The 16,784-nt window shown below is 62.2% G+C and overlaps 1 protein-coding gene across 5 annotated transcripts in view; it reads right to left on the minus strand.

Annotated features, from left to right (window-relative positions):
• Positions 1–93: 93 nt before the first annotated feature.
• The window catches only part of MROH1 (maestro heat like repeat family member 1), a 50,246-nt gene continuing 33,555 nt past the window's right edge, over positions 94–16,784 (minus strand). For all 5 annotated transcript variants that reach the window (XM_074316512.2, XM_074316510.2, XM_074316511.2 and 2 more), the window contains 16 exons: positions 16,406–16,510; positions 14,301–14,436; positions 14,082–14,194; positions 13,013–13,165; positions 9,072–9,226; positions 6,244–6,409; positions 5,599–5,795; positions 3,288–3,425; positions 2,845–2,959; positions 2,272–2,418; positions 1,886–2,074; positions 1,360–1,515; positions 1,142–1,276; positions 940–1,042; positions 801–866; positions 94–385 (listed from right to left, as the gene is read on the minus strand). In XM_074316512.2, coding sequence (XP_074172613.1) covers positions 300–385; positions 801–866; positions 940–1,042; positions 1,142–1,276; positions 1,360–1,515; positions 1,886–2,074; positions 2,272–2,418; positions 2,845–2,959; positions 3,288–3,425; positions 5,599–5,795; positions 6,244–6,409; positions 9,072–9,226; positions 13,013–13,165; positions 14,082–14,194; positions 14,301–14,436; positions 16,406–16,510 — 2,160 coding nt within the window. In that variant the 3' untranslated portion in view covers positions 94–299. The remainder of the gene's footprint in view (positions 386–800; positions 867–939; positions 1,043–1,141; positions 1,277–1,359; positions 1,516–1,885; positions 2,075–2,271; positions 2,419–2,844; positions 2,960–3,287; positions 3,426–5,598; positions 5,796–6,243; positions 6,410–9,071; positions 9,227–13,012; positions 13,166–14,081; positions 14,195–14,300; positions 14,437–16,405; positions 16,511–16,784) is intronic.

Here is a 16,784-nt window from a genome sequence, read left to right on the forward strand (position 1 = left end):
TACACCTCACTCAACCTTCCCAAACAATGTGTGTGTGGTGGGGGACCAGCTGACCTGTCCCACAAGGCCAGGCCCGTCATTGCACACCCCGGGTCACCTGAGCAGTGAGTGACTTTATTGGAAGCAAAGTTGGGGGACACAGACTTGTTCCTCCCTGCGTGGCCTCCAGCAGCTTCCTGGAGGCAGCCAGGCCCTTGGTCCCCTGCAGGGGGCCCAGGCAGCTCCTTGGGCCACACCTCGCACCTCTGAGGTGGAGGCCAGACCCGGGGCTGGTACTGCTCCTCGCAGGCGCGGGAGCCTCAGGCGAACTTCACCAGGCGGCCCAGGGTCTCGGCAGCTTTCATGCGGACGGCGGGGGCTGGGTCCTTGAGCAGGAGCTGGAGAGCTGGGGGACAAGCAGCTGCTGCGGGCAACTCCCTGGCCCCTCCCACAAACGGGCTAGAGTTGGCTCCGCCCCCTCCCTGGCGCAAGGAACCCAGGGGCCAGGACCCCACGGTGCACACCCCGCCCTGTGCGTGGGGCCTGCCGCCCGACCAAGGCAGGCCTCTGCCGGGAGGGCTCAGGAGCCAACGGAAAGATAGTTTTTCCTTTTTTAGTGTTTTTTAAGCTCTTTTGGAACGGTTAAGAAGTTTCCGTGAATTACTAGAGACGATGAGGTCACCAGTGACAGGGAAAAAATCCTTGAAATCCAGGAAAATCACTTAGTCCCCCTGGTGCCAACAGGGTCAGCCCACAGGAGCCCTGTGCAGACCAACAGGTGGGGGGGAGGGGGCCTCTGGGCCGTCAGGGTGGGGGCTCACCCGCAGTCAGATGCTCCAGGTCCACCTGTGGCCGAAGCTCAGGCTCCACATGCAGCACCAGGAACCCTGCGGGCAGAGGTCAGGGTCAGGGGGAGGGGGGGGGAGGGGAAGGGGTGGAAGCCGCGGGGAGGGCACTCACCCGTGAGCATGGGGGCGGCAGCTCGGATGTCCTCCCAGCAGCTCTTGAAGTAGAACAGGCTGGTGCTCACCAGGCGGCCTAGCAGGTCGGGGAAGTGACACATCTGCAGGAGGGAGGGAGGCCACCAGCCATGATGGTCAAGGCGCGCACACCCCCCCCCCCCCCCCGCCCCGGCCCTGCCGGCTCCGCCCCGCCCCCTCACCAGGTGCTTGCACGTGGTGTTGAGGAACTCGCCGAAGTGCAGGCCCCGGCCCTCCTGCAGGTGCTTCTGGAAGGCAGCCGTCAGCTCCTCACACTCCAGGTTGGGGCCACACATGCGCAGAGCGAACTTGCAGGCCTGCGGGCCAACACTCAGTCCCAGTCCTGAGGTGCTGAGTCCCGGAGTCCCCATGGCTTGCCCATTTCCCACTGGCTACTCACACTGGCCACAGGGGCTTGGGGGTCCCGCAGGTGCAGTAGTAGGGGTGCCAGCCCACCAACGACCTGCTCCACGAAGACGTCCTCGCAGTCTCCATGACAGGCCTTGTTGAGGTGCCCGAAGAGGCGGATGGACGCAGAACGGAACTCCATCTTCTCCTGGGGTGGGAGGCAGGTGTCACCCCACAGGGGCCTTCCCAGCCCTGCCCAACCACCAGTGCCAGGCCCAAGCCCTTCCCTACTTGGCCATCCTCCATGTCCTTGTGCCATGCACTCTGCCCCACCTGGCATGGGCCTAGTAGTGGGGCCCCTGACACAGTGATGGGCAGGAAAAGATGGGGGCAGGGCCGGTAGGACATAGGGGCCCTACCCCCCCACACACTGCAGGATCCATCTGGAGCTGGGGAGGGCACCGTGGTAACCCCAGCTCCTGGAGGGGAACGGTGGAGGGGAGACTTGCAGCTGAGGAAGAGGCAGGAGGGCCTGGCTGGCGGGGAGGGCAGGGCAGGGCTGTGCTGCCCCAGCCTACACTGTCGAAGAAGGGCCGAATCCGGATGGCCACGTGCAGGAGCACCGGCCGCAGGTCTTCGGGCTCCACCAGGTCCAGCAGCTTCACGAGGCCCGCCATGGCCTCCAGGGCCACTAGGCTCTGCGGGTCGTCCCTGTCATCCAGCCCACCAATCATGGATGTCAGGAGCTGGGGGCCGCGGGCCCGCACCTGGGGACACCCTACACTCAGCCGTGTCTCAGGCCACCAAGCCCTGGTGCCTATTACACGTTATAGAACGACAGCCCCCCACCCCACCAGTTCTCCAGGCCACCTCCACGCCTCCATGCACATCCCCGCCCCCACGAAGCATCCAGGTGTTCTGTCCGTCTCACAGTCAAGGCCCCAGGGGCTGGCGGTTGGCTCACCTTATTGGGGGAGCCAGAGGCGACATTGGCCAGGCCACGCAGTGCCAGCCGCCGCACGCTGGCACACGTGTCCTTCTGCCGGGCCACCAGGTTGTCCAGCAGCGACTCTAGGAGCATCAGGTCGTTGACCACATTGCTGCTGAGAAGCTGGAGGCACAGATGACGTGACTGGCTGCTCCACTGGCCTCAGGGGCTGGCCCTCTGGCCAGCCCAGGCCACCACCTCAGACCTACAGTAGGCACCAGCCCCCGCCCCGCTTCCCCACCACTGCACTGCTAGGCAGCCCTGTCCCAGGCCACTGTGAGGGGTGGACGTTGCAAAGGCCCGCTGAGGGCCCTGTGAGCCGAGCTGGGCTCATGGACGCTGGTCCCCAAAGCGCTGGCCTTGGGCAGGTTTTCAGCACTGTCGGTTCCCCAGGCCAGCATAAGCCGCACAGCCAAGGTCTCCCTCCCTTGGGCACAGAGGCCCAGGGGCCTCTACCACCCACACCAAGCACGGGTGGGGCAGGTCAGTGCCGACCTGAGGCGGTGCTTCTCCCCCCCTGCCGGGCCCATCTGGAGCTAGCAGCCCTACCTCGGCCAGGAAGGCTGTGGAGGTGACCCTCTGGATCTCGTACACGCTGCTTTGTGTGCTCACGAGCCCCTTCATCACCAGAGGCAGCCGAGGGCCTGCGAACTTCGCCATCGCACTGGGGAAGGAGGCCACAGGGTGCAAGGCCAGGGCTCTGGGCCAACTCCCCCATGGCCCACGGTGGGGTGGGGGGTGGGGGTGGCTCCCGGTGGAGACCGTCCACCCAGCTGCCAGGCCCCTGCCTGGCCTTGCTCCCTCAGGTGTGCGCCTCCTCTCCACCCACCAGCCGGGAGTGGGTTGCCTTCATGGCCACAACTCCACACACAGGCAGAGCCCTGAGCCAACCCTCAAGGCTGATGCACCTGCTCTCACGCTGGGCCCCTCCCACATGCCCCTGGGGGCCCTCCTTTTTGCCTTCCTGTGGGTCCTGGCCCACGGGTGCTTACCTGGCCAGCCGGGCCACACCCTCCTCGTGCCCCACTGACGTCCTCAGTGACTCCCAGCCTCGCTCCAGCTCCACCCGCTGCACCACCTCCTCGCTGCCCCCTCGAACCAGGGCAAGCTGCAGAGCACCCACTGCAGAGCTGTGGGCACGTGGGGGTGGGCTCAGCATGGAGCGCTCCAGGATGCCCGTGACATCCTGTGGGGAGCAGGCCCTTGCTCCCCTCCCCCACGCAGGGCACAATCCAGCAGCTGTGGACCCTCTGGTCTCAGGCAGGCTGTGAAGACTGCCTCCGACTCCCATGCCTGGCCCAGACCCCCACAAAGCCTGTTTTGTACCCCAAGTCTGTCTCCCATGTGCACAGCCCCACCCACCTGAGAGAACCCAGGGCCCTGTCCCCTCCCAGATACACAACATGGCCCCTATGCTCCGAGGCCAGATGGTAGCCAAGAGCTGGAGTAGCTGGCTAGGAAGTGTCTGGCTCTGTCCCCCAGATCGGCCAGTTGGAGGTGGCAGGGGTGGGCCCGAGCCTGCAGGAGGGCCAAGAGCCAGCCGGGCCTGGTGGGAGTTTAGTGTCTGCCCATCTCACTTGGACAGAACCCCAGCCCAGGCAGAAGCAGGGGCAGGACCCCACAGACCAGGGAGGGCAGTCGGCCCAAAGCCTGTGGCCGAAAGCTAGCTTGGCAGAATCCTCAGAACCATGCAGGGAGGGCTGCGGGCCCCACGCCGACCTCTCCCCTGCACTGGGTCACCCGGCCTGCCGACATATGTGTCCACGAGGCCCGAGGGCAGCCACCCACCCACGGGGCAAGCGCACTTGACCCGCCTCCAGGCAGCAACTACAGTGCAAGTGTCTACGGCCACCTCCTGCTAGGCCAGACTGGCAACGCTTCCCATGACTGGGACAGTGGTGCTGCTGGTTGTGGTGGGAGTGGGGGGCACGGGGGACAGGCCTTGCTGGCAACACAATGGGGCCTCACAGGTGAATCTGGGGACAAGCTTGTTTAGGTCCCTGAGACCGGTCCTGTGAGATTTTCAGGCCAGCCCACACAGGCACGAGAGCCCGGGCAGGGGGCAGCCAGAGCTGATGAGACCCAAGGGTCTCAGCGGTCCAGGGGGCAGATGCTGGTGGCCTCCCCATCCCGATGGTCACCTTTGGGTGGCATGACAGCCATGGGGATGTCAGCACGGGGTGTTGCGCAGCTGCCCACAACTGGATAGGCCCCCAGAGAGCCCTCACTGAGCATCCAAGGCCAGGCCCCTCGGCAGCTCCCTCCCCAGAGGAAATGCTAGAAGGTGACTCTCCCTGTTCCAAGAGCCTCGAGACCAGTGCAGGGCTGGTCACTGGGGGCTGCTGTCCCCGGGGGTAGGGCAGTCAGAGGGAACCACTGTGGTCAGTGGTCAGATGCCCACAGTGCAACGCGAGGGGTCGTGCACAGCAAGTCCTGACAGTGCGTGTCCCCTGCCCCAGGCCTGAAGACGCCACTTGGCCCAGAGGCCACACTCTGGCTGACCGGTGACTGGGGCCATTCTCGGCTGCAGCAGATCTGAAGTGTTGAGGCGCCCGTCTGGCCCGAGAATGTGAACAATTTCGGTGCGGGTGCCTCCCTTGCCTGCCTGCCTGCTGCCCAGAATTTCTGTGGATGTGGCATTTGCAAGGGTCTGACTTGCTGGCGGACAGCCTCTGTCAGAGCCAAGCCCTGTGGCTGGCTCTGCAGGAGTCCCAGCTCAGGGGTGGCAGTCAGGGACCCCTGGTGAGGGTGTGAGGCCTGCAGCCCCCACAGCTCACGGGCCACGAGCAGTCCCTGTGTGCCAGGCCAGGGCTAGCCGGGCCAGTGTCCTCTGGCCCGTTCACATTTTCCACTTGGTCTGCGCAGGGCTGGGCAGGCCCTGGCGCACGGCCTCAGCTCGAGTTTACGAGCTGGTCCTGTGGAGGAACAGCCCTGCAGTGGGGGCGGGATGAACTGACACTGTCCCTATGTCCCCGCCAAGGGACACATCCCACCCCAGACAACTGGGATAGATGGGGAGGTGACCCGGGTTCACTGTCACTCAGGCTCCAGTGGCCCTGAGCTGTCAGCTTCCTCTGCTCACCCTGGGGCCCCAGGTGGCTGTTTGGAGCTCTGAGGTGCCACTGTGGTGGGTCCGGTAATGGCCCCAGCGCCCAGGACGGGCAGGGAGACACCCAGGTTGCTGAAGCTCCATGCCCCGGTATGTCGCGGTTTCCTGCTGGGATCCAGGGCCCACCTGGCAGAGACCATAGGACCCCAGAGTCTAATGGGAGCACATGTGGGCAGGAGGTGGGCAGCCATTACCTGCAGGGCTCAAGGGTCCTGGAGGCCAGGCCCGAGCCGGTGGCCCTCCGCTCCTTGGCCTGTAGGCTGCGGGGCAGCTGGACGCCCAGGGTACAGCCGACACGTAGCAGCAGTGTCACAAACAGCTGGGGGTACAGCTCCAGCACAGCGGGCGCGGACGCCGGAACAGACATGACCTCGGACAGCGCACAGGTGGCCTAGGGACAGGGGCCACCTCAGGCTTACCCTCCCTCTGGGGCCGTTTCTAATGAGGCCAGCCACCGTGAAGTCTGCACCCCGCTTCCCAGGAACCCAACCATCCCACACCCCCTCAGCATGCACCCCATGCTCTCAGAGGTCTTCCTTCGGGAGGGTGGCGCAAGGGACCCGAGGCAGGCATAGGCGTGTGCCACCTGGGGACGGCCCTGACCGTCTGTTCTTGGCTCCTTAGCAGGAGGAGGAGGGAGCCTCCCAGATGCCTCACTGCTGAGAGCCTTGCCAAGCCGGGTTTATTTGTTTTCCGCGGATGAAACAGCAAGGTCTCCCTTGGGGACCGACACACCTGCAGGCCTTTACGAGGCTGGGCCCCAAGGCACAGTCTGCTGCCAGGTGCTTGGGGGGTCCTCCCACAAGGGGAGAAGGGACAGTAGGGCGGACACCACTCACCGCGAGGGGCAGCAGCGTGGCCACGCGGTCGGGGGAGCTGCTCAGCAGGAAGGCCCGGCTCTCCTTGAACGGGACGTCCCTGCTCATCTTCTGCAGGAGGAGGCCCAGGACTTGCGCGGGGAGGTCGGGCTCTGAGGCCAGCGCCCGCCACAGGGTGCAGGTGTGGCTGGAGGTGGGCGGGAGGGTGGTCACCTCGAGGCCACTGCAGGCCCTGGCGCCACGCCCCACCTGCCCACCAGACACAGCTCCAGCAGGAAACGGTGCCCTGACCTCAGACCTAAACTCACCCCTACCTGACCCCAGGGTCCGTGACAGGCCTGGTGGTGGGTACAGCTGGCCACAGGGCAGGGACAGAGGCCATGGCCAGTATAGAGGGCCTCAGGTGGGGTGGTGGGAGGGGACCCTGGCGCTGCTGAAAGCACCGAGGCTTTTTCTGGGCGGCCTCAGGGGCACCACAAACACATCTTCCAGAACAGTGAACAGTAGCCAGAAACCAGGCACACAGGGCACAGGCCCATGAGTGAGAAGCCGCGGACGCGGCCTGCAGACATCGTGCGCAGACAGCGGGAGTGGCTGTGCTGTTTTAATGTGTGTGCAGGGAGGAGGGACACACTTCAGATGTCTAACAACCAGAAACCCTGCAAGCAGAGCCAATGTGAACGAGAGCCTGCAGCTCTTTAGAAATGAGGGGCCCCCTGCACTCGGTGGACGTATGTGGCACCGGCCTGGACATGGCAGAAGACATAGACAGTGAACTGGAAGGTAGACAGAGGGAAACACCCGGCGTAGGCAGCGACCACGTGCTGTTCAGAATACCAAACCAGACATGGGGGAGGGACGAGAAGGTCCAGCAGCGCGACTGGTGACCCCGAAGCACGGACCAGAGTCCAGAAAGAAAAAGCTCAGAACGGGTGACAGATGCTGACTCAGACTCGAGAAGCCTGGCAGCTACCAGGAGAAGGCAAGAAGGAAGCCCAGGGGCCCCACCTGGGAAGCGCAAAACGCCAGCAGCAGGGGGACCGTCATGCTCATCGGAGAAACGCAAGTGTGCGTCCTCCGCGAGGAGAGCGCCAGCGAGACGCGGCAGCCATGAAGGACACGTCGCCTGACACACACGGAAAGAAGATCATCGCAAACATGCAATTCAGACTCTATGAAAGTCATAGCCAAGGATGGCAAAATAAACACGTCTTCAGAGGACAACGTGCTGCGTCTGCCAGCAGCCAGCCTCGGCTACAACATTCTGGGGGACGTGCATCGAGCAGGAGGCACGAGGGAGACCGAGCGGCCAGAGGGGAGCAAAGCCTGGGTGGCCACGTGCACAGCCATCCACACCCACAGGACGGCGCAGACGCGGGCGGCGGGGCCCATCGCCCGTCCAGGGTGGCCACACACCCCAGTGGGAACGGTGGGTGCCAATGAAACAACTCAGGGACACTGGCACTTGGATTTCACACCAGGAGACAGTCTTCTTTAGACTTTTCCCAGTCACTGGTAAGGGTAAAACCCATTCCCAGCTCACAGGCTGTCCAGAAACCGGTGGCCTAGGACAGTTGCCCGTCAGTGGACGGTGTGGAGCCCCAGGCACACCAGCCGGCAGGAGGAGAGCAGGCAGCCTATGGTGTGACAGATGGCCCCGTGGGGCTCCATCGACACTGAGTTCAGCAGCAGGAAGAGACACCTGCGATGACAGTGGTGACCCTCAGGGCGTCCCCACCAAGGGGCGCACACGCCTGCGGGAGGCACACACGGCCTGGACCTCCTGCAGGCAGTGGCCTGTGGGCCTGGGATGCCACAGGGACCACTGACCATGTGTGGGCTCCTCTGTGTGAGCGACGCCCCCACGAACAGTGAAGCAAAGAAGTGAATGGACAGCAGAGCATCAGACGCGGATGACACGGCTGCAGACTGTGAGCACTGGACCCAGGGACGCCGGGCGGTGCACAGAGCTGGCCCGACACTAACCAGGGGCGCAGAGCGAACATCCTAGGTGGACATGGGGTCATTTTAGGACCACCAAAAGAACGGAAACAGAGTGTTTGACTTCCAAAGTAACTGAATGGAAAATGAAATTATAAAAAAGACCCTGTCAATCTTAGAGATGAGAAAGGAGATGGAAAAAGGTGACACAGAAAACAAAATAAAACTGGATTCGAACCCAATTATCATCAACAAAAGGTGGTATTTCCTCAAACACGAGGACACTGATACGATGGTAGAGAGGACACCAGGCAAACGGTCACCAGAGGCACCTCCGTGCACACAGCCTGGCTGGAGAACAGAGGTGCGCCATGTGCCACACCAGACATGGTGCCTACGTGACAGTGGGGCCCACAGGAGCCACGGGGCGAATGCCTGGGGACGGGAGGCACAGCCCAAGGGTCTCCAGGTCACAGACTGCCTCTGCCCACAACGGGGACAGCCAAGGAAAGCAGCACCAGCAGGACCTGTGACCACAGGGACTCGGACAGTGAAGTGACCCGAGGTGGCTGCAGGGGACAGGCCATACGGGGGCACTGATGGGGGCTCGGGAGCTGGGAGTGCGAGTGGGAGGACACACTGGTGTATGGGGGACATGGGGACCTTCCCTGGCTCGAATGGAGGGCCAGGCCCCGGGGGTCTGCTCACAGACGATGGCATCACCTTGCAGGGGACAGGCCCAGGGAAGTGAGTGGATGGCAGAGCCCGGGAGAGCACACCCATGGCGCCCATAGAGACCTGGGGCCTGCAAAGGGGGAGTCACAGGGACCTTCCCCAGAGAAAGGTGGGCTAGGGGGCTGGGCAGGAGGGAGCCCCATCCACCCCATAGGCTGGTGGGCACCAAGTACCTGTCAAAGGGCAGGGGGCTGCCCAGGAGGCTGGAAACCACGGCTTCGCAGTGCTGGGCTGCCAGGAGGCACACGCTGTGCTGAGCGGCCCGCAGCACGTGCTCCTCGGGAGTCTCCTGCAGCTTGGAGCGCAGCACGCTCACGATCTCGGGCACCTGCGGGCGGTGGGCATGGCACTCAGGCTGGAAGCAGGGGCACCAGGGGCAGTCCCAGCACACACGACCAGAGCACGGGGCTGTGGGGCGGGGCGACCCAGGGGCCAGCCGGGCGCAGGCGCAAAGGGGGCAGCCCAGGGCCCTCTGGTCTGTGGGCAGCACTGTAGCCAACAGACCCGACAGCGCCTTGAGCCCAGGCAGGGTGGCCCTCCCAACAGCCTGCGCCTGCTACCCGCGCCTGCCTGGCCCGGCCCCCTGACGAGACGGGTGCCCACTGCTGCCACATTAAACCACCCTCCGCTCCTGCTGAAGGCACTGGCAGTGAGGAGAGCCGAGCTCGGGCTGAGCCCATCCTGCTTCTCAGCCAGCCAGTGTGGTCACCTTCGTGGACAGGCCGGAGAGGATCTTCCCATCCACGTTCACTGATGACCCAGGTGGTGAGGGCCAGCAGGCCCCTGAAGCCATCGGGGTGACTGCGAGTGGACGCCTGGCACTAGTGTCAGTCACATCCGCACTTGTGTGTCGCTGGTCTCTCCCACCCTCCTGCATTAGCGTCACCAAGACCAGCACTTTCAGACACCCCCCCCAGGTGGGTCTTTGAGTGTGCGGGGACAGGGCCACTCGGGGTCCCACGCCTGCCTCTGCTCCCTGAGCACCTGCTCTCCCCTTCCACCTCACATTGCTGCTTTGGACGGCGGCTCTTTCCCCGCAACCCGTCTTGTCAGAGGTGCTCCTAACTCTTCCAGGGTGCCCCCACCTTCTCTAGCATTTTCTCTGCCTTTGTGCATTTTTTCAACAGGACCCACTGGTGTGTGTCAGCCGCCTGGACCTGTGATGGCAGCGTCCTGGCCCTCAGGTGTGGAGGGCTCTCGGCTGGCGTCCACACCAGGGTCCCTCCGCCTGCGCCCTCTGCCTCCAGCACTGCTCAGGCTCACCTCTCCCAGACCCGCACCCAGGCCTGGGGTCCCTGTGCACAGCAGGGCATGACCCACAGGCCCTCGCACCCACGGCCGTGCGACCACCATCATCCTCACAGTTCCACGCCCTCTGGCAGTTACCCACCCCTGCCCCCAGCTCTGCCCAGGGCTTTGTCCATTCTGGACATCTCATGGGAATGGAGTCACATGAGGTGGCTTTTCGTCTGAGGTCTTTCACTCTGCAGGAGGCTCTCAAGGCCGAGCCACGTGTACGGGCAGGGCACACCTGTTACCCCTTCATTAATCGACCGACACGTAGGCTGAGTGCAGTACTGAGCCGTGTGTGGCCACGCAGTCATTTCTCTCAGGCCCACACCTGGCAGCGGAATGGTGGGTCGTGTGCTCGCTGTTTAGCGTCCCCACCCCCACCTGTTGTCAGTGGCCGCCCTGCCCCATCCCTCCGGCCCGCAGACAGCCCTTCGCCCAACTGCCGACACAGCTGAGGTGAGGAGTCTGCTGGGTGGGCTCCCATCTGCCCTCTGCACTCGGCCCTATGTCCCCATCATGGCATGTGGGAGGGAGGGCGGGCTCAGTCTGGTCGCATGTCCCCTGATGGGACCACATTTTCTGATATGATGTCAGAGAAATTTAAAGTCCAACAGTGACCAGGCGTCCCCAGGCCAAGATCTCCCAGGGCAGGAAAGAAAACAGAGGCCCATCATGACCCGTGCGGTACAAGACGCTACTCTTCCACGTCACACTTGAGACGGAGGTGGCATGTCACCAGACATGCTCAAAGTATGAACCTGGGAGTCAGGAGCACCGCTCCCCTGGGTGGGGCGCCGAACACTGAGCCCCTGAGCTGGGAGCACACAGCTCGGCAGCTTCTCCCGAGAGCCAGCAGCTGATTCAGTATGTGGGGCCCATGGAGAGGCGCCCCCCTTACCCAGAGAGGGAGGGACCCAAAGCCATAAAACTGCTGGAAGAAAACAGGGGAAGTTTCCAGGTATTGGATTTGGCAATGGTTTCTTAGATATGACACCAAGAGCACAGGCAACAAAAGCAAAAAAAGCCATTTGGGAGTACATCAAACTTAAAAGCTTTTATGCATCAAAGGACACAATCAACGGAGTGAAAAGGCGACCCACAGAACGGGAAAAAATGGTTACAAATCATATACCTGATAAGGGATTAATATCCAGAATATCTAAAGAGCTCCTACAAGCCAACAACAAAAAATCAACACACCAGACTTAAAGATGGGCAGGGGACCTGAACTGACATTTCTCCAAAGATGACACAGATGGCCAACAAGCCCAGGAGGAGATGCTCAATGTCACGAGCCACGAGGGAAACACAAGTCAAAACCAGTATGAGAAGCCACCACACACCCACGAGGGTGGCTACAGAACAAAACGGGTAACAGCAGTGCTGGCGAGGACGTGGGGAAATGGGACCCTCATGCCGTTGGTGGGAATGCAAACTGGTGCAGCCACTGTGGAAAACAGTATGGAGGTTCCTCAGAAAATTGGAAACAGAGCTGCCACATGATCCTGCGATGCCACTTCTGGGTATGTGCCCAAGAGAACAGACAGGCTCTCAAAGAGATATTTACACACCACGTTCACAGCAGCATGATTCCCAACAGCCAGGAGACAGAAGCGGCCCAGTGTCCACTGACGGCTGATGGATAAACGAGATGTGTGTGCACACACACCGGCACCGCCAGCGGCCGCCTCCAGCCCGGTCCATCCCCTGCCCCAGCACAGAGCCACTGTTCCCACCACTCAAATCCAACATGGGAGCCGCACTGAATGCAAAATGAAATCCAAGCCTTTGTCCAGCAAACGCCGGCTCTCAGGCTGTGTGGTCTTCCCCTCCTCCTGCCACACTTCCTTCCCAGGCCCTGAGTGCCAACGCCTCCGCACCCAGCCTGCGAGGGCACCGTCCCTCTCCCGCGTTATTTCACACCCAGCTCCCTGGCCCGTGGCCCGGGTGCCAATGCTCCCTCAGCAAGTTCCCGCTTGTCCCTCCCTGACAAGACAGTTGCACACCCAATGGAAAACTTGTGTCCTGCACATCAGTGAGAAAAGCACAGACAACCCAGGAGACTGGTGTCCCCACAAAAAGACAACGGCCCAGCAGCCAAGAAACGTGTGTACAAACGTGCAGCCTCCACAGAAACCAAACTAAACGAATGCGAAGCCATCACACACCCACCAGAAGGGAGCCCTGGAATGCGTTCTGGTCGCCTGAGCCATGGAGCCTCAGACCTGCAGACTGAGCTCAGGGACATGCACTCGGCTGGCGCTTCACACGCGGCGGACAGAGTCGTGCCCGTGCACGTTTGGGAACGATGGGGACAGTCACCTGAGCGCACGCTGTAGATGCACAGCTGGTAGGTGGCAAGAGTGGGCAGCACCTGAGGGTCCTCTCTGGGGCCAGCCGCTGCGGGAACCTCTGTGCCGGCACCTGGCGACCCTCAGGCCTGAATCCTCACCAGCTATGGGAGCACCCCCCAACCCACACCCAGCTCCATGCGCCTCAGCTTCTGCATTTTTTCCTCTTCTTCGCTTACTTTCTGAGCAGTTACTTTTGCTAAATTCTAACCTGTCTTCAAACAGAAGAGAAAGGTTTGTCCCGATTAGGCCCACTGGGAAAGAGGGCAGAGCGGTGAGGGTCAAATCCTGCAGAGCAGGGGAGCGGAGGCAGGAGCCCCAATTCACCCATCCCCGCCCCACATGCCTAGGGCACCCAGGCCCCTCTGCACCAACACCATGCCCACACCACACCCGCCGCGCCCCTACCTAGTCCTCCCGACCCCACCCACAGGTCTGGCCACGCCCAGGCCACACCCCCTCGGCCTCACCTTCTCCAGGAGCAAGTTGCCGCGCTCCTTCAGCAAGCAGTTGATGATGACGGTAGCCGCTCGGGAGCAGTTCTTGTCGGGGTCTCCCAGGCTCTCAAACAGGGTGAGCAAGAGGCTGATGAGCTGATCTGGCGGGAGGCGCTTCGCAATAATCTAGGAGAACAGTCGTGTCAGAACAGAGGGTTTCCAGGCATAGCGTCTGGGGGGTGGGCCCACACCGCTCCACCCCGCGTCCTCCCCACGGCCTGCCTGGCCCTGCGCCTCAGGAGCTCCTGGGGGTTCCCAGGCGCGGTGGCCCCCTCACCCCCCACTGGAGCCTGGCTAGGTCCCAGGTGCAGCCTGAGAGCAGCTGCAGGGCAGGATCAGGGCACCCTCCTGACTCCTCCTGACCGTAGGGTGGGCTGGGGGTGGCCCTGCTGGTGCAGCTACTCTGGAACTCTCTAAAATACAGATGGCTGCATGTTGCACCCTGTACGACCCAGCCACAGACCCAGAGGCCCCGCAGCAGCCCCGCAACGGGGGCCTTTCCTTCTCCCCCAGCACAGCAGAGCAGGGGACGCTGAAGCACATACAGCACAGAGGGAAACACCTCACTGTGCACAAAGACGATGCAGAAGCACAGATGTGGTGAGCAGCCCGGCAGCCTGACCCCAGGCACAAAGCCGCTGCTGTGCCTGCACCGCCCAGCCCCCACATCCCCCAAAAGGGCCCTGCTGACCCCCTCCCCCTGCTGGAGAGAAAGCTCCCGACTCCTGCGGATTGCTCCCAACACCAAATGGAGTAACAGAACTGCCCTGGCCCTGGCGTGGGGGCTGCCAAGGAGGGCTGGGCAGCTTTCTCAGCCCCTTCGAGCCAGGAGCCAGGTCCTGCCCCCGCCCCCCAGGCCGGGCCACAGGGGGTGGCCCCAGGAGTGTAGGACATTGCGGCGGTCAGACAGGTACTTCTCTGAATGAAACTTAACTATGTGCCTCGTCCACGTCCCGAGTCCACTGGCCCCATGGGACACTCCGTCTGTGCCTGCAAAGCCCACAAGAGACCCTCCTCCCTCTGTGGACACTCCAGCACGTACCTGGGCTATGCTGTGGCAGGTGTGGAAGAGGATGGCAGGGTCGGGGTGCACAAGGCCATCTTTGAGGGTGAGGAGCTGCTCAGCCACGGCATCCCGGTAGTCCCGGGAGAAGCCTGCGGGCAGGAGGGAGCATGGAGGAGGGCAGAGGACCACCTGGCCACCTGAGGCCCAGACTCTTCTCCTCACCCCTCCACACCTCTGCCTGGCCGGGGGGCTCACCCTCATAGCCCAGCTGGAGGTAGAGCAGGGAGTAGACGCAGCTCACGGCCTCCTGGCGGGTGGCAGGCCACAGATCCACACAGCGTGGGGAGAAGAGGCCGACGAGGAGACCCAGATTGTGGAAGGGCACCAGGGCCTGGGGGGGACAGAGAGGTGCTGTGGGACACGAGGGGCAGGCAGGAGTGTGGCTGGGAGGGCCGCCCCCGCCATGCAGCCCTGAGCCCTCCCTGTGGCCAGCAGCGCCCGTGGCCAGGTCCTCCCCCTGCAGGGCAGCCCCTGCCACCCCAGTGTGGGCTCCACTCAGCTCAGCTCTGACCACACCCAGTCTACCGGGGTCCCTAAGAGGAGACGAGGGCCAGTAGGTATGTGCAGGCAGAGGGACGATCAGGAGATGAATGTGAGCCCCACAGGCAGCAGAGGGGGCAGGGTTCTGCTGATCCAGCTAACCCCGTGCGATTCCCTGCCCAGGAGGCACATGCCCGAAGGTGACAGGGCCACACGAGACCCCTTCGTCCTAACTGGGCCCAGTCCCGTTTTTTCAGAGCCTTTTCTCCTCTCCTCAAATACGGGGCCTTCCCCACTCTGTTCGTAACAAACAACCTTGCTTCCTACTGCCCTGGGCCTTGCAACGTCAGTTACCACCCCACACACACCCCTCGGTCTCCCCATCCTCATCCTGGAGTCACCAGCGTGGGAACTGGGAGGAGGGGAGGCTGGAGGTTGGGAAAAGGACCGCAGGGACCCACTGCTGCTCCTGTCAGCGAGGTCAGCTATCTGTCACGTCTCACACAAAGATGAACTCGAGTTGGACTGGGGTTCTGTGCAAACCAGGACACAAAAGAAGCTACGTGGGAAAAAGCCCATCTACACGCGTGCAGAGGCGAAACCATCGAGAGCCACGAGGCAGATCTGGCCACATAAAGAACATAAACACCAAGGGGAAAAGCCTGCAATCATCCTGATAGATGACAAAAAGGTATCTGACAACAGCCTGTGTCTGTCCTGGTAAAAGTCCCGATTAAAATAAACATGGGTGCTGTGGAACATGACAAAAAAGGCCACCGCCCGTCCATCACCAAGCACTGCTGCACAGCGAGCCTCGCCCAACGTCTGGGTTGCCATCACTGCTTGGCTTGTTCTGGAGGTGCCACACAAAGAGGGGACCACGACGCGTAAGTACTGGGGGGAAAAACCCAAATCACCAGCATTTATACACCATTGATTGTCTATCTGAAAAGCACAAGGAAATTAGCAAAAAACTCATTAGAAGTAACAAAGGAAACTTACAAGTCCCCAGTTACAAAGTATCCAAACCCCCATGCTTTCCCACATGCCAGCAATAGGAGTTAAATACAGCTGAAGAGAAAGTTACCCTGATGGTGGTGGCAACTCCACCACCTGGGAAGCCTGGGGGCAGATGGAGAGACCCACCCGTTGTTACAGACCCATCGTTACAGACGCTGTTGCTCAGTGTCATAATCACAACAGGAATGTTTTAGGACTGTATCAGATTTACCCTAAAGTCACCTGGGTGAGTGGCCTGTCACAAGCACGGCAATTCTGAAAAAGCATAGCAGTGAGCTCCGAAGTCTCACCAAATATTAAAATGCACAACTGCCCGTGGCTCAGGCCAGCCCTGCCTACCCACTGCAACTACCCCCGGTATCTGCCTTCTCCACAACCTTCCCTCACCGGCAAGTGTCGTTCTCCACCCCCCATCCCCCACATCTGTGCCCAAACTGTTGCTTCTGCCTCGAGTGCCCTCATTTTCTCCTTCTGTACCTGGTTCCCCATCACCCTTTCCCTCACTTGGGGGACACAACACACATAGTTCCAGCTGACGCATGGGCTCCCGAGGACACAGTGTCCGTCAGACTGGACTCCAAGTGGCCTGCCCTGAGGACAATTCCTGGCCCTGCCATGTCCTCGTCCATGTCTCCAGAAAGAGGATGAGGGAGATGGGAATGAGCACGGTGGCAGCCGGAGGGCAGCCAGAAAGCCTGGCGCACGCTCCAGCCGCGAGGACGACACACAGCAGTGCCCAACCAAGCACCCAGGAAGAGAACGGGGGCGGGGGTGGGGAGGACGACGACAACAGGACTCACGCTGACGTGCAGGTGCTCCAGGAAGGACTGCAGGAGGCAGGCGCTCACGCCCATCGCCCGCACGCGCTCATGGCCCCGCGGAGACTTGATCCATGGCCTCAGGTGCTGGGGAGGGAAGAGGGGGCCTTCACACAGGTGCCAGCTTGGGCGACAGCCCAGGAAGCAGGAGCGCGAGCACCACCAGCAGGTCAACGTCCTTGCCAGACCCTCCTTCCCGGCTTTGGGGGCCAGCAGGCCACCCTGCACTCAGCTCTGCCCCACCCGTGCTGCTGGCTGGGCTCCGACACGGCCACTCCAGGTGGAACCAGAGCCTGGCCTGAAGGAGTGGGGTGTTCCTAGAAGTCAGCCGCCCCAGCCCAGCCCCCTGCAGTGCTGAAAA

Source organism: Rhinolophus sinicus, chromosome 6 (genome assembly GCF_057876585.1).
Source record: "Rhinolophus sinicus isolate RSI-liver-muscle chromosome 6, RSI-T2T, whole genome shotgun sequence".
NCBI lineage: Eukaryota > Metazoa > Chordata > Mammalia > Chiroptera > Rhinolophidae > Rhinolophus > Rhinolophus sinicus.